Raw genomic sequence first — 20,636 nt, 5'->3', positions numbered from 1 at the left:
CTAACACAGTGTGTGATTTCTCCACATCCAAACCACCACACACGGCCCCCACCCCTGACTCCCAGGGGAGCACTCGGAGCCCCTGTGGTCTTACTGGGGGAATTAAAAGGAGGCTTGCCAGGCTGCCCACATCATTTTCCTGCTCAGGTCTTTGGAGACTCTGCCTGGGGAGAAGTTATGCTTCAGCCCCTAGGAGTTCGTGAAGATTCCACTCCAGCCAGAGGCTAAAGGGACTTATGCAGGTAAATAAGAAATGTGGTCTAAGCTTTAGCTAAATGCACAGAGCTTTCAGATCAGCCTCTTTCCACCCCCCCGCCCCCCTGCCCGCCGCCCCATATCAGGGACTGGAAATGAAGGGAAACGGAGTGAAATCAGTTATTTGAAGAGCTGCCCGTTTCACATCATCGCAGGACATCCTGGAGCGAGTGCAGTCTGCTGTAGTGGAAACAGCACGGACTTTGGAGCCGGTCAGACTTTTTAGTCAAATGCTGGCTCAACTCCTAGCTGTATGACCTTGAACAAGAGACTTCACCCCTTGGCGTTTGTGAAATGGGAGTTACATGGCCTACCATGCAGGGCCACAGAGATGCTCTCTCTGTATCCCCTCTCTTTTCCAAAGAGAAAAGCTGAGGGTTGAGATGAGTCTTACTCAGCAACTGAAAATGACTTGAGGAGTTCCTGTCATGGCTCAGTGGGTGAAGAACCCAGCATAGTGTCCCTGAGGACTCAGGCTTGATCCCTGCCCTGGCTCAGTGGGTGAAGAACCCAGCATAGTGTCCCTGAGGACGCAGGCTTGATCTCTGCCCTGGCTCAGTGGGTTAAGGCCGGCATTGCTGAAAGCTTCGATGTAGGTCACAGATATTGCTGTGGCTATGGCGTAGGCAAGGCACCTGCAGCTCCGATTCAACCCCTAGCCTGGGAACTTCCATATGCGGGGGGTAGGGCCATAAGGAGAAGAAAGAAAGAAAGAAAGAAAGAAAGAAAGAAAGAGAGAGAGGGAGGGAGGGAGGGAGGGAGGGAGGAAGGAAGGAAGGGAGGAAGGAAGGAAGGAAGGAGGGGAGAATGGGAAAAAGAAAGAAAAGAAAAGAAGAAATAAATCAAGCCTACTCTTGATGTAGGGTAAACTTGATTTCCTCCCTTCTCCTTGGTCAGCAGGAGTCAGAGTCTCTGAAACGCACCCTGATAGCTTTTGTCTGCCCTTGACCCAAAAATAGACCCCTAGCTGTAAATAAGACCTAAGGTGGGATGTGCTTGGTGAGGGCTAGTTCGTGACAGCGATTTCAGGTGGTCATCGGCACCCCCCTCCCCACCCCATGGATAGCTGTGAATGCTTCCAGTTCCCAGAGAACCGCAGCTGGAGGTGTGATTCCAGAGCAAAATTCCTCTGGAAACTGACATTTGTTTAGCGTCTGGAACCAGACAAACCAGGAATGAACCGTAGCACAGCCATTTACCAGCTTTGTGACTGTGGGTAATTCATGCTACCTCACTGAGCCTTCGCTTCCTCATCTGCTGCCTGAAGAAATAATAATACTTCCTTCGGAAGATCACGATGAGGATTAAAGGAGACGATGGCAAAATCATGGACATGGAGGACAGATCGTGGTTGCCAAGGGGGATGGGGATGGACTGGGAATTTGGGGTTCACAGATGCAGACTCTTGCCTTTGGAATGGATAAGCAATGAGATCCTGCTGTATATCACCGGGAACTCTATCTATCTAGTCACTTATGATGGAGCCTGATAATGGGAGAAAAAAGAATGTATACATGTATGTGTAACTGGGTCACCTTGCTGTACAGTAGAAAATTGACAGAACACTGTAAACCAGCTATAATGGAAAAAATAAAAATCATTATGAAAATACAGAAAAAAAAAGAAAAGGAGAAAATGGCCATAAAACACCTAGCACAGTGCCTGGTACCTTTTTACGCTCAGGAAATACCAGCTGGTAATGAAGTAGCAGCGATCGAGCCCCTCCCATCCCAGGGGGAGATAGGGCTGGTTATCTAATTTGCCCTGAAGGTGGGGGTGGCAAGAAAAGCATCCTTATCTCTATATTCAGATGGGAAAATGGAAGCCAAGCATAGCTGAGAACTGAGCTCAGTTCACAGGAGACAGAAACACTCACGTGTCTCCGGAGGGAATGGCGCTGGCAGACTGGGGCGGAGTGCTTGGGAGTTCAGCGGGGAGGCCAGGCCACGGTGGCTGAGGTGGCAGGGTCTTGGCCTTGTGGACCTTGAAGGCCTCATGCAGGAAGGAGCTGGGGCCTTTCCATACAGCCTCCACCTTCCATATTGGAGGCTGAGGCTGCACAGGGCGGGGTCCCCGACAAAAGCAGCTGAGCCCACGGAGCTGCTCCCATCTGGGACGCTGGGGACCCCATCAACCATCCGTCAGCTGTTCTGCCCACTGATTAACCAGGAAATGTGTTATTTGTTCTGAGCTGGGGAACGAGCTCTCCTGAGGAGAGGAATTTGGGACTGGAGGTCCAGTCACTTCCAAGGAAGAAAAATCCCTGGAATTCTTTCAGGAGCTTGGGTCTCAGTAAAGGGAGCAGAAATGAGGTCCTTTTTTTGGGTCCTGATTTATCAAATTAGTTCAGGTTCTGGTAGCTCTCTGGCCACAGTGTTATTCCAACAAGACATGGGAAAACAATTAGCTTGCCCAGGGTGTCCCAGAGCCTGCCATTCCCTCTTGTGGTGCACAGGTCCTGGCAAGCCTTTGCCCACTGGAATCTCTTTATCAGTCCCTTGAGACTCTCTCTGCAGGGCTTGCCAGAGATGATTGCCCTGCCTGGACCTACAAGATGGGTTAGTATGCTTTGCATCATTTGTGCCTCTTTAGGGAGGAAGCCGGAATCACGGGTAAGGAAGTGACATGTGGTGAGTCGGGGGCTTTGCTGGCAACCCTTAGCTCCCCTTCCTTTATGGAGCAGGAAGGTAAAGGGATACAGAAATTTCAGCTACCTCCACATCCCCAGGGAGCTGAGTGGTGGGCTAGCCGGCAGGGAAGAGGCTGGGGGATGCACAGTGGAGGCTTTTAGGTGGTGACAGCTGCAGAGGTGGCTGAAAGAGGTATCATTTCAATTGTCAGGACGGCTGCCGAGGCTCAAGCTCAGGGGAAGGCAAGATGGTGCGGTCTTAAAAGCTTGGGCTCAGTGGGAGATAACCAAGGTTTGGCCATATTTAACACCTGCTACCTACCAGCTGTGTGATCGGGGGCAAACCAGTAGCTTTTCTCAGCCTCAGTTTCCTCTGTTGTGTATATGGAAACGCAACACCTCCTTTCTTTGGTTAAACGGGCCCGTATTTGTAGCATGCTTAACACAGTGCTTAGACCATAGTAGACTCTATACATTTGGGCAGCTTAAAGAGAAAAACAAACAAAAAACTCAACTATTTATGGGAATGGAGATTCTGAAGAACGGCATCAACAGATTCCAGCAGTTACAGGGAAAGGGAGTGATGGGCAGGAAGTGGGGGGCAGACAGGAGGAGGGCGCTGGGATGGGGGGTAGGAGAGGCCGGTATTTAGAGTAGATTAGCCTGGCTGTGGGCCCCCAGGAGAAGAGGGTGGGAATGTCCGAGGACCCCTTGGACTCCCCAAGGCGTGGGAGGGGCGCCTCGTCGGGAGGGAAGAAGTGTGTCTGCACAAGGAGTTTGGCTGAGGTGGACCAGGGAGAGGCTGAATGGGCGGCAGACTTCCAGAAGTGCAGACGGAGGAGACGGAGCGGTAATAATGACTTGGACACATGGGAGGAAAAAATAGCTCAGGGACAAAGAGGATGCCAAGGTTTCTGGCTTTGGAAGGTTCGTGGGGATCTGAGGTGAGCCCTGATGGGTGAAGAGGAGAGAGGAATCAGGCAGGTAATGGGGAGAGAAAGGGAGCCCAGAACTTAAGGATTGACTGGCTAACAGGGCACAGCAAGGGAGGTGTGGTGCTGAGGCTGTCCCATAGCAGTGACGGAGCGGTGTCTCAGAGAGAGAACTGGGCATTCTGGGAACTGGGATGGCATTCGTCCCCAAATGCAAGGTGTAGGATTCAAGAAGATCCTTAGGGCCAGCCCTAAAGGCAGCAAAGCACATGAACTTGGACCAGTAACTACCACCAGGAACTCAGTTTTTCTCTCTGAAAATGGGTCTGAGGATACCAGCCTTCCCTACCCAATGGGATAAAGCTGTCATTCATTCAGTCAGCCATCCATTGAACATGTGTTTCTTGGCTCTCTATTAAATGCACACACTGTTCTAAGTTCCGGGGAAACAGCGGCAAGCCAGGCAGGTGGGCTATCTATTCCTTTGAGTTATCATTGCGGTTTGGGAAGTCAGGCAATAATTTTAGAGGTGGTCAAACAGGATTTTTCCTATGGTCTTTGAACGTCTGCTAAAGCTGCAAAGGCTAGAACAAGAACTAAATGTTTTCACATTCCAAAGAGAAGTACTAGGCATCTTATTAAAGGCAGAGCCAGTTCAACAACTACCCAGCCACATCTCTGGATTCCAGGCTACAAATGGATGGGATTGAAGGAAGTCATTGAGTTATAGGACCATTGCATTAGTAAGCAGGGCTGAGGTTTCCCCAGAGGGTGCTCCCCAATGCAAACCAAGTGAACAGGGCCCTAAGAAGACCAGGTATAGATATTGGCAGCTTCCAAAGAAGATGAGAATAGCATGACTCCCCATAATTCTGCCTCCACTGAGTCTAGTTGAGGTGCTGGAAGCTGCAAGCACCTCTGATGCACCAAAACACAGCAAGAAAGATCTTGGGAGAACCCAACCTATGTCTTTAGGAATTGGAGATGTACATAAATGAAGGCACTTTTGTGTACTTCCTATCTGGAGAATCCTGACTTTGGAGCCTGGCTGGAGTGGCTCTTACACCAGCGTGAGATGCAGCCAACTCACCACTGGTTTGTTGGCTTGGATGGAAAGTCCCATGGGGTGGTAGGGGACACAGGGAAGTTGTCCAGAGAGTGCTTTGCTGAAGTGATGCAGGGTGGGGATCCTGCAGAGAGCATCCCAAGAACCCAAAAGTATACCCATGAAAGAGCCACCACTTGGCACCTGCCAGCCAAGGGCACCTGTCACATACAACTTTGCCACTTGCCCCCTAATATCTGCCCCCAACCCTGACACAGAGAAGTCTTGGCAGAAAAGGAAAGTCAGAAAATCAGACCACACCCTACGTTCCCCACGACAAGGTCTGGAGCCAGGGGACAGGCCCGGTGGAGGGAGAGGAGGGGTATTCAGCTGGATACAAGATTTGATTCAATTGGATGAGGTTTTGATTTGGACAGGACCAGACTTTTTAGAGCCTGGAAATTGGTCTTAATTATAGACATGAAACTGTTCTTGTGACTGGAGGGGATGGGCAAGCCAAGGACTCTGCTTGAGATGTCATTAAGGGTGGAGAAGAGAAATTCACCATAATGTGGCTGAAGGCAGTGAGGGGAGAACCACAGAGCTGCTTCCTGATTGCCCCTCTTCAGGTTCAGCCCATTCAACAAGTCAGTTACACGGGTAAACAAATAGGAGAATTTCAACTAGTCTAGAGCAGTGAAGCTGAACCAGGGTGATGGACTAGAAAGTGATGACTTGGGAGTGGGAAGGCTGCTCTGCGTTGGAGGGGTCAGGGGTGGCCACTCCAGGCGGTGAAGTTGGAGCTGAGAGGTGAAATGATGATGAGGAGCTGGTCCTGTAAAACATCTTGGCGATGAGTGTTCCCAGGGAGAAGGAGCGGGCATCAACGTGGCTTGTTCCAGGAGCAGAGAGGACGCCAGGGCAGCTGCATTGCGGTGGGTGCCCCACAAGAGGAGAGATAGATCTGAGAGGTGGGCAGTCCTACAGGGCTTTGGAGGCCAAGGTCAGGAGTTGAGGTTGTATTTCAGCATGAAGCATTAATTGAGTCGGCCCTTTGTATGGAAAGTTATAAACTGGTGCCTTCCTGCCTGCTCCATCCCCCTGCCTCTCTAGGAAGCCCATAGGCTGCAGGGGGCTGGGACAGCCATGGTTGCCAGGCCTTTAGACTTTAGGGCAGGGGACCATGTGTGTACATAGTGAGCTCACTCTTGAGTGGTACTAAGATGGGTGGCCATTGGCATTCTAGCAGCCCTGCCCTCTCCCTGCCAGCACAAGGAGTTGAGCACACACCCTGGATCCATCAGAGGCTCATCCAATCCGTAGGGAGTGAGGGGTTGAATGGGAGTCTAGGGAATGGACCTCTGAGCCCCAGGCAGGAGGCACCTGCATTTCATTCGCCTCTTGGACACACGCTGTCTCCTTGAGTGACCTTATTCCAGGTCTTCCATGTTTTTTTCCTCCGTGAAAAAGAGGACACCTCTTGCAGGTTCTGTCAACGCCTCAGGCCTGGGCTCGACCCTGACGCAAACAGGAAAGGGATTAAGATCAAGGAAGGAAGGCGGCTGGCAGCGGCAGGTCTCTACAAGACGCAGGACGGCTAAGACGCCGCCAAGTCCACCAGAGGGCGCGCTCCCTCCAGGCGACCTTCCAGCGCGCCCGCGTCCCACCACTGCGGAGGGAGGCGAGCGGCCTCGCGCTGCCCCAGCCCTAGAGGCACCCCTGGCCGACGCCCCCAGTGGCCCGGGAGGAAAACGAAGGACCCGGGGCCCATCCTTCGGAGCCTGTCTATCATGCCGTCTTGGCACCTCTCCTGATATCCTTCAGACGTTCGAGGCTGTAGCCTTGGGTCATCCAACCCGGCGTTTGTCCCTGAGGTCAGGGGCTGGAGATGAATTCTGGACAGGTCAGCAGTTTAGCCTGCCCAGGACAGGAGAAAGGTGGCTCGGGGCTGCCCCTGTCCCAGCAGGCGTCATTTCCCCTACCAGACCTTGGTCCGCCCTGCGCCGCCCCCAGTTCCTCACGGGTTAACCCCCCTCGCCGCCCGCTCGCTTCCCGGTGCCAAAGTGGGTGTTGCTGGAATTCCTCTCTCCCTCTCCCGTAATGAGGGGGCTGAGCTGTCCCTCCGAGGAGGGGGCATGGTGTGGATAAAAGAGACGAAAAGTCAGGGGGAGGTTTCCAAAAATAAAACGCTCCGATTCCCCTTCAGAAGGCTACAGTGACTGGGAGAAGGCGCGAAGGTGCAACAGCAGTGCGCGCGCAGCTGGAGACAGAGCGCGATCGCTGGGCTCAGGGCGCGCAGCCCCGGGCCGCTCCCGCCGCCAGGCCCTCGCTCCAGAGAGAGCCCGGCCCGTAGTCTGACTCGGGGGCCCTAGACGGGGAAAGGCGGGCCACCCGGTGGGGTCCGGAGCGCAGCCCGCTGGCGGCCTGGCGCACCGACAGCTAGCCCCTGGGCTGTTCCCCGTGCGCACCGCTCTGCAGCCGCCCAGGCGCCATGAGGCCCTCGACCACCCGCCGCTGCCCCGGGCGCGCCCTGAGGAACCCCTGGAGGAGCTTCCTGCCGCTCACCCTGGCTCTCTTCGTGGGCTTGGGTCATGCTCAGAGGGACCCGGTGGGAAGATACGAGCCGGCTGGCAGGGACGCGAATCGGCTGCGGCGCCCCGGGGGCAGCCACCCCGCAGCGGCTGCAGCCAAGGTGTACGGTCTGTTCCGGGATCAGGACGCGTCGGTCCCGGGTTTGCCGCCCGAGGAGCGGGCCCAGCCTGGCTGGGGCAGCGCCAGGAGGCCCGCCGAGACCGAGGCCAGGAGGCCGCCCCGCGCGCAGCAGCCGCGTCGAGTCCAGCCACCTGCGCAGACCTGGAGAAGCCGTTCCTTGAGCCAGCAGCAGCCGGCATCCCGGGACCGGGCTGCCGCAGCTCTCCCGCGCCTCGGGACGGTTCAGCGGCCGCGAGCTGCGCGAGGGCGGCTTACGGGGTGAGCATTGGAGAGGGAAGCATGGGGGCTAAAGGGAGCGAGGGCCAGTCTCCCGTGCGCTCTTTCGTGGAGGGATGTGCAGGCGAGAGGAGAGGGCGCCCGGCTCCGCCCTTCGTCCCTCTCTCCTTAGTACTGCAGGGAAACAGACCGAGGTCCCAAAGTTGGGCTCGATCTGACCCGCTTTCAAAGAAAAACACCATCCGTACCCTTTCGTACCAGCTCGTGGTGACCCGACGTTAAATCCTTACCCAAGGAGTGGGTGCGTTCTCCCGCCCTCCCTCAGCCCGCCTCTAACCGGTGCCTGAAGACGCCCGCAACGATGCAGGGATCCGAAAGGGAGGCGAGAGGGGGCAGGAGGGTAGACGTTCCAGGGCTTGAGGCCCAGGGGAAGCCGAGTGGGCTCAGAGCGCGGGTAGGTGGAGGATGTTGAGGCTCCGGAGTGCGAAGGCAGATGCATCTCCAGGAAGGGTGCTGTCAACGAAGTCTGCTCTTGGGGACAAGAGTATGGATTGGGGCACAGATCCGCCTGAGCCCGCGGATGGCTGGGCTGGAAGTGGGGGTAGGCTCGCGGGCAGGAGCCCCCGATATGGCTGAGACACTGCGGGTACGTGGGGTTTGTGTGTGCGCCTATACCGCTCGGTGTCCGCGCGACTCTCACGCTTTTCAGGGCTGAGTCTCCCTGCCCACTCTGCGATTTGCATTTTTCCCTCTCCCTGGGGGGCGCCAGCAACTGCCCTCCGGGGGCACCCTCGCAGCGTGGGGGAGGCTGCCCAGCAACCTGCAGCCCCAGTTAAGGACCCTCACGGCTGCGGAGCGCTTGGCCTTGCCTGAGTATAACAGGTGTCTCCAGAATGGAGGGCACGGGAGTCCCAGGCAGTGCGGGGTGGGGGTGGGGCGTCGCGGTGTCTGGGGAGGAACCCTGCAGGCTTTTTTTGCCTGGGCCCGTTGGGTTCAGTCCCCCAGCATGAAGGACCCGACACCCCCGTTTCTACTCCTGAGGACATTCTTACCTCCTCTCCACTCCTTCATTTCCTTGGCTGTAGCAACCTTCTCTTATATTTCAGCAGGATTCCCTCCCACCCGGCAGACCTCTGCTTAGGGAGGCCTGTCCTGTCTAGTCCTGTCCCAGCTCCCTCTCCCTTCACCCTGCTTTACGTTTCTTCACAGCACTTATTCCCACTTGACCTGTTATGTTTCTGTTTCTGCATTTATGATCTGGGGTCCCAGCCCACACTCTGTAAGCTCTACGAAAAGAGAGGCTTTGTCCCAGCGCCTAGAACAGTGCCTATGTATAGTTGATGCTTGTTACGTATCTGCTCAGTGAGTGAGTGAACGCACCGCTGCCCGCAGAAGGCCCAGCTTAAGGCAGAGTGTGGCCCCACGCACGGCCAAGTCGCTTACATGTAGGATCAGTCAGCAGGCCATAATGGAGCACTTGCCAGGTTTCAGGTTTTTTTCCGTTCCTGGCCCCGGCAAGTGAATACATGCTTCCTAAGAGCCAGTGTGCAGAGCACGGGCCAGGGGAATGGGGCCCTGGGACAAAGGCCATTGTTTCTGCCAGGAGAGCAACTCAATTACATCAAATTGAGCTGGAAAAATGACCAGGTAGGCACTGGTGACATGCTTTCTAGTACCAGGAGCCTCACGTTAAGCATAAAGGAATGAACGGTTGTGGCTGAGGGGCCCAGAGGAGAAGGAGGCCCTGTGAGCCGGAGCCCCTGGGGTTTGATGGGCAGCATGTGGGGAAGCAGAGAGAAGGTGACAGGAGTGGAGCTCCGAGGTGCAGCCCTGCCGGAGGACAAGGGCTTGTCACTGTTGGCCCTGGCCTAGGGGCGGGGCTGCACCCTGGTGTAGGGGAGCCACGGGGCCGAGGTTGGAGGCATAGGCTGGGTCAGATCATAGAGGAGCTTATCCTCTTGGCGTTCGGGAGTAGGGAAAGGTGGGAGAGGAGAGTAGGGGTGGGAGGGTGCACTATTAGCAGTTGTGAAATGAGGTGGTGATGAACAAAGCAGATTATTCCCATAAGGCTGGTAGGTGTGCACAAGTGTGTAAGGACCTGGGCTGGGTGCCACCCACAAGCACCTGCCATACACAGGTGCACACATCACATCACATGCTGAGTTTGGCTCCTCCTCCAGATTATTTTCTGCAGCTTTGAGAAAGAGTGGGTTCCCCTGGACTCCAGCTAGCCACCCCAAGACAGCTGGGAAGAGGCTGAGTGGCAATCTTGTCCATCGTTTTCCTCCACCCAAGTCCATTCCATCTAATGGCTTCGGGCCAGGGCGGCCTCTCTAGCTATTGCCTTGTGAATTGCTCAGGGCCAAGGACTAAGTGCCACCTGCTGGTGAAGCCTGGAATTGCACCACCACTGCTGGGGAGTGCTCATTCATTCAACAACTATTTGGAAGGCCTCCTATATGCCAGGCGTTTTGCAGGACTATGGGAACACAGCAGCGGCCAAGACAGCCTCTTTCCTCCTGGAACTTGCAATGTAGTGGGGATTTGTTGCACACAATGAAGATTTTAAATATGTGCCAGGCACAGTATTAGGTGTCTGTGACACAGCATTGCCAGAGCAGAAATAATTCCTGCACTGTTGAAATTTACAGTCCATGGGGGACTTTTTAAGTCCTTGTTTCCCAATATCCAGTATTTCTTAAACTAGCCTCACAGCATACCACCTTTGTAATATTTTCCTCTATCTTTTTCTTCTTGTTCTATTATTTTTCTTTAACTTTATAAACTGTTAAAAGTAACAGGATTTTGTGGAGTTCCCTTCATGGTTCAGTGGCTAACAAACCCAACTAGGATCCATGAGGATGCGGGTTCAATCCCTGGCCTCTCTCAGTAGGTTAAGGATCTGGTGTTGCCATGTGCTGTGGTGTAAGTCACAGATGCAGCTCAGATCCCGTGTGGCTGTGGCTGTGGCTGGGGTATAGGCCAGCAGCTGCAGTTCCAATTTGATCCCTAGCCTGGGAACTTCCATGTGCCACAGGTGTGGCCCTAAAAAACAACAACAAAAAAAGTAACAGGATTTTATGCTTCATCTATTTTCAGGTACTTTGTATTACGAAGTTTTACGCAAACCTAAAAAAGGTATTGGAAATAATACAACTAACAACCCAGCCTTTTGAAAACTTAATATTTTGGCATATTTTGCTTCTTATTTTTTTTTGGGTAGAGCTCATGGCATGTGGAAATTCCCGGGACCTGGGATTGAACCCCTGCCATGGCAGTGACCCAAGCCATAGCAGTGACACCACCAGATTCTTAACCCACTGCACCACCTGGGAAACTCCTACTTCTGATTTTTTTAGTCGAAATGTCCTGTATACATTTGTCACCCTCTCTCCCCAGTTAACCACTACCTTAAACTTACTCTTGACTTGAATCGATGTTTTTATACTATTACTACAGATGCGTGCATCCATAACGTACACAATATTGTTTTGCATATTTTAAACTTAGATAAGTGATACCATACTGCATCATCCTTTTACAGTTTGCTTTCTCCTTTCCTCATTAGATTTTTGAGATTTAACCATGGTAATACAACCAGTCCAAGTTTACTCATTTTTAACTCTTGGATATTATGCCCTTGTCTGAAAATACCACAGTTTATTTACCCATCCTTCTGTCTTTGGACATTTAGATGAGTTACACATTTTGGTATTACAAACAGGGCTTGACTCATTTTTTTTTACATAAATAAATTCATTTTCAAGGACACTTTGTATCACTATCATAAGTTGAAAATAGTACCACTTGTCATAAAGAGAAGGTATCTGCAGGGAAATTGAAATAAAAACAAAATGTTTTCCAAGTCTAGTCAGATACCATCATCATGGAAGCTCAACCTTGCGGTATGGTCTCCCCATTGGAAAGGGGGGGTTTGCCGGTGTTGGCGGGGGAGGACCTGGCATGAAGACCCAACCTCGGACCGAGACTGCGCCCCCCTGATCTAATCAGATTAGGAAGATCGCTAAAACGGGGATGGCTTTCTCACTGCGCATTTCAGCAGGGCTGCGTGTGGTGAATATGGAAAGCTACAACCCCCTTTCCTACCCTCAGTAATGTTTGTCCACCTTTTTGAGAAACACTGGATTAAGTGAAGCAGAGAGGTATTCAGTGTATGGCACACGTCAGGCACTGACGTTAGACCCTAGGGGCACAAAGAGGAATAGGAAAAAAACCTTCCAGATCCTCAAGACAGAGGCACAGACACCCACAACCTGAGACAATTGGTACTGAAGGGTGTGGTGGCTGGAGAAAGGGGGACGCTGTGCAGATGTTTTACGGGAAGGAGGTGACACTGAATCTGGAAGTCTCGGAGCGTGTCAAGGAATTCACTTGGCAAAGACGACAGGCAAGGCATTCTTGGCGGAGAGAGCAGCAGCAGCAGCAGCAAAACATTGAAGTGAGTCCACATGTGGCGCAACTGGGGGAGAACAAACTTTGCATCCTCGGAGGGTCATAGCTTTGGTTGTGGATGCTGGTGTGATAGGAGCCATTAGACCACACAGGCAGGGGGGTCTGACTGGCTCTGTGGAGGCCAGTGGAGAGCCTTGAAAGGTTTTGTGGGTTTTTTTGTTTTGTTTTGTTTTGTTTTGCTTTTTAGGGCTACACCTGTGGCATATGTAAGTTCCCAGGCTAGGGGTCAAACTGGAGCTACAGCTGCTGGCCTATGACATAGCTCACGGCAATACCGGATTCTTAACCCACTGAGTGAGGCCAAGGATCAAACCCACATCCTTGTGGATCCTAGTTGGGTTCATTTCCGCCGAGCCACAATGGGAACTCCCAAGAGGTTTTTAACAGAGGACTAGAATGATCAGATTTGTTCCAGATGGAAGAGCAACCATCCCAGGCTGTGGGCCACATATGTCCCCAAGGGCTGGGCAATGATACTGAGATTGGGCTCGTGTTTGCCGAGTGGTGCTGCCTGAAAGGCCGGGCTTATATAATCTCTGAGTGGTATCTTCCAGAGAGTCAGAACCACTGAGTCATTCACCCCAGCTAGTCAGGCTGGTTAGCTCTCTCCAGCTGGTCAGAGTCCACTGACTGGTCATCTCCCATCTGGTCACCTCCCAGAGCCTGTACCCGAGACTCTGATTGGACCCCTGTATCTCTCAAATACCCTCTTAGTCCGGGGCTGCTCCACCTGCTTCTCGGCAACCTTTGGTCCCCGCCATGGTTCTGATGACCTTGAGGGCTCTGCCATAGGCAGGCAAGGCAGGCCAAGCTGCTGCCTTCCTACGGTCAGCGACATAGCCATCCTAAGGGCATTGAGGCTGACAGCTGGCTCGGGGGCCTCCTCGAGCTGGGCTCCATGCCGTGACCCTCTCAGCCAGGTGGGCCCCTCAGTCTGTGTCCTCTGGGCTCCCCCAGACCCTGGTTCTTAGAAAACCACCAGGGTGTGCTGTCAGTTTCCTCTCCAAGACCTCACAGGCCCCTAAGAGGCTGGTCACCACCCCAAGGGGTAATGACTTTCAAACGGTGGGGAGTTTCGCCCTCCCGCCCGAGCGCATACACGCAGAGACCCTGGGTCTGAGGACCAGCCCCCTCCCCAGAACCCAGTGTCCTGGTCCCCAGTGGGGAGGGGACCTTCACGGCACTGGGAAGCTGCTGCCGGCAGCAGACCAGAGAGACTTGGATGTGGCCGGAATGGCACAGCCCCTGGAGGAGCAACCTGGGAGGCAGCTCCTCTCAGCTTTGGGCCAAAGGGCCAGGAATCGGCCCCAGCTTTTTCAAGCTGCAGAAATTTATTTTGAATATTTCAAAAGGTTTCAAAAACCACACACGCTTCGGGGTCCACACAAAAGTCAAACAAACTCCTAAGTGGGACCAGATGCTGGCTATGCTGGCCACGAGGTCACAGCAATGGCCCCTTGGTCTGTCACTTGCCCCGACTCTTGGGTCTGTACTTCTGCTGGCCCGCTCACCCTGAGTTTCAGTGTTAGTGGAAGATTTCTGAGGGTAATGACAGGGCCTGTGAAGCCAGAGCCAGGCCCAGCCTGAGCCAAGGAGGCAGAGCAAATGACAGGTCTTCTCCAAGGAGAGCCCTTCTAGGGAGTTCCTTGGGTCAGGACATTTGGTTCTTGAGATTGAGAGTCAGGGGAGGGGCGGGAGTGAAACCTCCTGGTGCTACAGGGGCCTGAGAGCAGAGTGAGCCAGGTGGGTTGATGGCCCGGTGACAGCTGCGGGTCAGTGTCTCCCATGGGTGTCCTTGATGTGAGCGCCAAGATGTAGCTGGGGAGGGACTAGTCCCCATTAAGGGAGTCCCATCAGCCCCCCCCCCCCGAGAAAAGGTTGCTCGCCACACAGAGGCAGCCGAACCCAAGGCCCCATCTTTCTACCAGCTTGCCGCCTCGCCAGCTCCTCTTCAAGAGAAATCCTGGAGCCCCGCTTGCTTGGGGAGCTCAGTCTCACCACACACCAGCCTGCCCGAGGGCTGGGGCCCCTCCCACGGTGCCCTTGTGGCAGGTGATGCATATGTATGTTCTTGAGGTGGTTGTGCGTGTGTTTTCCAGCTTCCCAGGGATTGTCAGCATTTGTTGGCAGGGGCCATGGTGATTATTTTTGGTGAGAGGCCATGTGGAGTTGGAGCATGACTTAGAGTTGGGCCAACTCAGGTTTGACTCTGGCTCTGGCACTTCTTATTGTTTAGCCTTGGCAAGTGTCGGAACCACCTTGAACCTGCTTTTTGATCCTCTTCCTGATCCCTGTCTCCGGGGAGTGCCTGTTTCCATGTCAAGTGCTACATATTCCCATCTCGTTCAATCCTTGTAACAGCTCCTTCAGGCGGGTACTGGTATCTCCATTGTACAGATGTAAAGAGTGAGGCTTCCCAAGGTCAGGCAGAGGACGGCAGAGTCAGGATTCAATCTTAGATGTGAAGGGGAGTTCCTGCTATGGCACAATGGGATTGGCGGCACCTTGGGAACGCTGGGATGAAGGTTCGATCCCTGGCCCAGCACAGTGGGTTAAGGATCTGGCATTGCCCCAGCTGAGGCTTAGGTCACAACTGTGGCTTGGATCTGACCTGGGAAATCTGCATGCCTCGGGGTGGCCAAAAATGGAAGAAAAATAATTAGGTGTGAAGGATCCCAAAGTGCCACCCCCATCCCCTCCAGAGCCATGCAACCTTCCCCAGGAAGCAGGACAGAGCCCGGCCTGGCAGAGTTCCCCCAGGCCCTGCCTGTAGTGGGCGGGACCATCAGTAGGGCTCTGGGAATAATTTGGCTCAGAGCAGCCTTATGCTGACCCTGTTTCGGTGACCCCACAGGAGGAATGTCTGCGGGGGACAGTGCTGCCCGGGATGGACAACGGCAAACAGTACCAACCACTGTATCAAACGTGAGTGCCTCCGCCCCACCCCCTCCCTCTCTGTCCCCCAAGCTGGGCTGGGCACGGCCACCAGAACCTGGAGCAGAGGTGTCTTCCCCAACCTGCCTCTTGAGCAGGCAGCCCCTCTCCAGGGGGAGGCATTGGGAGGAAGGAGATTTAAAAATGCCTCCAACTGGAGTTCTCATTGTGGCGAACCGACCCGACTAGTATCCATGAGAATGCAGATTCGATCCCTGGCCTTGCTCAGTGGGTTCAGGATCTCAGGTGTTGCTGTGAGCTATGGTGTAGGTCGCAGACTCGACTTGGCTCCAGGATTGCTGTAGCTGTGGTGGAGGCCAGCAGCTGTAGCTCCGATTCAACCCCTAGCCTGGAAACTTCTATATGCTGTGGGTACAGCTGTAAAAAGAAAAAAAAAAAAAAAAATGCCTCCAACTGGAAAACAACTTCTCAGATAAAATTCCGGCTTGGGTTTGGGAAGCTTCCTGTATTCCCCACTATGTGGGCTCACCCTTGACTTACCCTGTGGAGCCCCACAGCCCTGTGGTCTGCAGCACACACCTGGCCCCGGAGCCTCTGCACCGCACACTCCCGAGGGCAGCACTCACAGCGCAGCTCTGGGAATCCACCTCTGCTCTGGCCCCTGGCCCGGGGTCCCGGCCCCTTCAGGTGTCTTCCTGGGACTGTCAGATGAGCCTCTGATCCTGTGTCTGGAGCCCCCTCTGGACTGCTCTGAAGCCTGGCAGTCTGGCCCAGATGACAGGAGAGAGAAGTCATGTTCATTACGTGGCGACCAAGGAGGGAGCAGGGAGAGTTGGACTCTGTGCCGCAGCCTCACTGAGGGCGGCAGCCTCGGAGGCGGAAACAGCAACCTGAGAGCAAGTGCCCATGAAGCGCTCTGTGCAAGCGCCTTCATGGGTCCTGTGGGGTGGAGTAACTTGATTCCAAGGCCCTTCTTCTTTTTTTTTTTTTTTAGGGCTGCACCGAGGCATATGGAGGTTCCCAGGCTAGGGGTCGAATTGGAGCTGCAGCTGCCAGCCTACACCACAGCCACAGCAATGCAGGGTCCAAGGCACATCTGTGACCTACACACAGCTTGTGGCAATGCTGGATCCTTAACCCACTGAGCAAGGCCAGGGATCGAACCTGTGTCCTCATGGATACCGGTCGGGTTCGTTACCTCTGAGCTACAACGGGAACTCCAAGGTCCCTCTTCTTAATCACTGTGCCCAGCTGCTAGATATCTTACCTTTATCTTTCTGGGCCTCACTTCATGTGAACCGGGGATGTAGATGAGCTGCTATTACCATTATTATTCCTTCTCCTGCTGCGTGACAGCTACTGCCATTACCATTTCCACCAGCCCTACTACTGCCACTGCTGCCACCATCACTACCACTACTGCCACCACTACCACCATCACTACCACTACTATCACTACCATCACTACCACCATCACTACCATCACTACCACCACTACCACCATCACTACCATCACCACTACCATCACTACCACCACTACCATCATCACTACCATCACTACCACCACTACCACCATCACTACCACCACTACCACCACTACCACCATCACCACCATCACTATCACCACTACCACCACTACCACCATCACCACCACCACTACCACCATCACCACCATCACTACCACCACTACCACCATCACTACCATCACCACCACCACTACCACCATCACCACCATCACTACCATCACTACCACCATCACCACCATCACCACCACCACTACCACCATCACTACCATCACTACCATCACCAATACCACCACTACCACCACCACTACCATCACTACCACCATCACCACCATCACTACCATCACTACCACCATCACCACCATCACCACCACCACTACCACCATCACTATCATCACTACCACCATCACTACCATCACTACCACTACTGCCACCATCACTACCACTACTGCCACCATCACTACTACAACCACCATCACTACTACCACAACCACTGCTACCACCATCACTACTACCACCACTAACATCACTACCACTGCTACCCATGTCACTATTACTACCACTACTATCACCACTATTACTACCACCATCACTACTACCACTACCACTGCTACCACCATCACCAGCACCACTACTACTACTGTCACTACTACCACCACTGCTACCACCATTACCATTATTGCCACCATTGCTACTACCATTACTATTGCTACTACCACCATGACTACTAGTGCTGCCTCTACCACCACCACCATTACTCCTACAATAACAATGCCTACTAGCCAACAGCTGAGGGTTACTCTATGCCCAACACTGTGCTAAGCTCTGCACAGACATCATCTTAGTTAAGCTTCTCAATGAGCCTATAACGTGAGGATTTACGGATCATCCCACTTACAGCTGAGGAAGCCGAGGCTCAGGTTGTTTAGGAAACGTGGCTAAGGAGTCAGTCCTCCGAGTCCTGGAGCTGGGGCTGGATCCAGGCTGTCTGACCCCGTACTTTTATCTATGGGACTTTGTTCCCTCCCAACACCAGCTGAAGCTGGGGCCTTGTGGAGTCTGGGGTCCCCACAGGTGACGACAGACATGGGTCTTTCTTCCTCACACCCAGAGCCCGTCTCGAGCCCTCGTTGGTGCCTAGGTTTTTGTGGCAGCGCCAGAAGCTTGGCCCAGTTGTTCCTCCTGGAGCTGCCTGTACCCTCTGCCCAAAGCCTGGCTGCAAAGCCCTAGTCTCACTTGCACCCCTTCCTGCCCAAGGACAAGCCCCGACTCTTCAGCGTGAGGGCTTCACAGCTAATGGTCCGGACGCATGACAAAGCCCATGGCGTTCCCCTCCCTGGTGGATGCCCTCATTTCTGGTTCTCCTGATGCCTCCTGAGAAGGGGTGAGACAGGAGCGCCATGGGGATGCTTCCACGCCTGTGGGGCCGGGATGCTGGTTCAGCAGCCTCTGGTTCTGCCTCAGACCTCATGGCCCTGCCCCTCTCCCAGTCTGATGCTGGAGCTTGGGCAGAATCTTAGGTCTCCCTGAGGACTCCAGATACAGAAAGCAAGACCCCAAACTCATAAACAAACAGCAAAGCAGATTTCTGCTTGAAAATTCTTTCCCTTTGGGGGGAACCTGGATTAGTGGGGGGCTCTCAGAGGACAGGTGCTTCGTGGCTGGGGGTGGAGTTGGGGGAGGGACCCCTCTTCGTAATTTTAAAGATGAGGACAGCGAGCCACAGATGACTTGCTCAAAGTCACACAGCTCATAAGACCAGGATCTGAGACTCAAAATCAGTGACTGTTCTGGGCAGAGGAGCTAAGGTAGCCCAGTAAGTTTATGCTCAGGAGAAGCCCTGGGGCTGGAGGCTGGACACTGGTATGTTTTAAAGCACCGTAGGTGATTCTAGCCAGGGCTGAAGGCTGCTGAGCAGAGTTTAGGGTCAGTCACAGGAAGATCTGCCTTGGGGGGTGGGGGAGGGTGCTGCTCAAATTTGAATGTTCCCATAGAATCCTCCGGGATTGGGAGTTCTCATCCTGGCGCAGTGGTTAACGAATCTGACTAGAAACCATGAGGTTGTGGGTTCGATCCCTGACCTTGCTCAGTGTGTTGAGGATCTGGTGTGGCCGTGAGCTGTGGTGTAGGTTGCAGATGCAGCTCGGATCCCGCGTTGCTGTGGCTCTGGAGTAGGCTGGTGGCTACAGCTCCGATTGGACCCCTAGCCTGGGAACTTCTATATGCCATGGGAAGTGGCCCTAGAAAAGGCAAAAAGACAAAAAAAAAAAAAAAAAGAATCCTCCGGGATCTTATTAAAGTGCAGACTGCTTCAGCAGGTCCTGGGTGGGGCTGGAGAGACTGTGTTTCTAACAAGCTCCCAGGGGCTGCTGCTGATGCTGGTCCTCGGACCACCCTTTGAGTAGCAGGGCTGAGCAGGGGGTGTGGGGGGTGGGTGCTCTGGAGGCTTGAGAGGGGTTTGGGGCTGGAGATGAGGAGGAGGGTTTGTAAGTCTTAATGAGCTGAGCAGAGAATGTTGCTGAGGTTTTCACTGAAGCTGGAGAGGGGGGCTTCAGAGGGGGTGGGCATCTCGCCAGCTGCCAAGGGGTCTGGGCATGGGCCTGGCTGAAGGTCCTCAGCTGCCTAACTTCAGGACTTTCCAGCATCACTCTCTGCCAGACTGGAGTTTCAACACAGGAAACTCAAGGTTGGGTGAGTCTGCAGATTTTCAAAACGTGTGTGTGTGTGTGTCTGTGTTTGTGTGTGTGTCTGTGTTCTGATGCTCCAAGTAGGGGGCTGCTCCAGCATGTTGGCAGTGCCCCCTTGGCCCGGGGGGTCCTGGGCCCCATCGTTTATCTCCCTGGCCCTCTCCCCCTGCTGCTCCCCCCCCCACTCCCCTCGTCCTCCCCATGACCCTGGCATGCAGGCTGGCCATGGTCCTGGAGGAATTGCCAGTGGGCGTTAGCCTCTTCGTCTTGCCCACTGAAGGTCTGTGTGCTAATTAGCTGGGCCCAGTGCTGTTTGCTTGTTGCTATTTTGCTGCTAATGAGCCTAATGAGAACCACGTGGGCGGCAGCATGTTGGCCCTGGATGGCTGGGTCCGGAGCTGTGTCAAGTATGGGGCTCTTGGTTCCACACCCGGTCAGCTGGCTTCCCTGCGTCCCCCGCCACCCCGCCCCACCTCCCTGCTCCCCTGTGTCCAGATCTCCTGAGCCCCTCCCCACAGCTGCCCTCCTGGCTGGAGCCGAGACTGCCAATGCCGGGGAATGCTCATGCCTCCGGCCTAGCAGTTTGGCACTAGCAGTTTGCCTCCCCTGGCCTGGCGGGAGAGGGGGGCTGACAGGGCGGAGTGTGTGTGTGACATCCCCACAACTGCCAAGAACGAAGTCTAGTCCCAGAACAGCGTGGGGACTCAATCTGCCCCTAGTCTCTCTCAGAAATCTGTGGGTCCAACCCACTGCCAAGCATGGGGAGTGATGGCCTTTGTCCTCCAGCCCCCACCTCCCACTCTGGATCCCCATCTGCCCCCTTTCCCAGCATCCTAGGTGGCTGTAACCTGCCAGCCATCCCCCTGGCAGGCCCTTCATCCCTGTCCAGTCACCTGACCTCGGGGAACTATGGTGTCTGCAGGTGTCTGTTGCTGGAAGCCCAGCTGCTCTCTTCACCCTGGCGGGGCCTGGAGCTGGGCCCTCACCTCCTTGTCTGGTCTTGGTATCTGCCTTTCCTTCTGTGGCTTTGCCAGCTCTGCCACACGATTTATGTGTTTATGTGTTTGTGGCGGCAGCTGACTGGGGCCTGCTGGCCCTCTCAGCTGAGGGGAAGGACGGTAGGGTGTGGGGTGACTGGATCGTGTTTAGAGTTCGGGCTTTTGGAACTCTGTCCCACCTTCCCAGACTGGCCCGCCCTAATATCCACACACAGCCTTGCGGAGGCTTCTGAAGGCTCCCATGTGGGAAGAGGATTTGAAGAATTCTTTG

At 54.2% G+C, this 20,636-nt stretch overlaps 1 protein-coding gene across 6 annotated transcripts in view; it reads left to right on the top strand.

Moving 5' to 3' along the window:
• The window catches only part of LTBP2 (latent transforming growth factor beta binding protein 2), a 107,875-nt gene continuing 93,840 nt past the window's right edge, over window positions 6,602–20,636 (top strand). For 2 of the 6 annotated variants that reach the window (XM_021099520.1, XM_021099518.1), the window contains exons 1-2: window positions 6,602–7,831; window positions 15,117–15,187. In XM_021099520.1, coding sequence (XP_020955179.1) covers window positions 7,353–7,831; window positions 15,117–15,187 — 550 coding nt within the window. In that variant the 5' untranslated portion in view covers window positions 6,602–7,352. The remainder of the gene's footprint in view (window positions 7,832–15,116; window positions 15,188–20,636) is intronic. The other 4 variants (XM_021099519.1, XM_005656404.3, XM_013989162.2 and 1 more) reach the window with 3 other exon arrangements.

Source organism: Sus scrofa, chromosome 7 (assembly GCF_000003025.6).
Source record: "Sus scrofa isolate TJ Tabasco breed Duroc chromosome 7, Sscrofa11.1, whole genome shotgun sequence".
NCBI lineage: Eukaryota > Metazoa > Chordata > Mammalia > Artiodactyla > Suidae > Sus > Sus scrofa.
The sequence above is the reverse complement of the archived record's forward strand: the minus strand, read 5'-3'. Positions and strand labels throughout refer to the sequence as shown.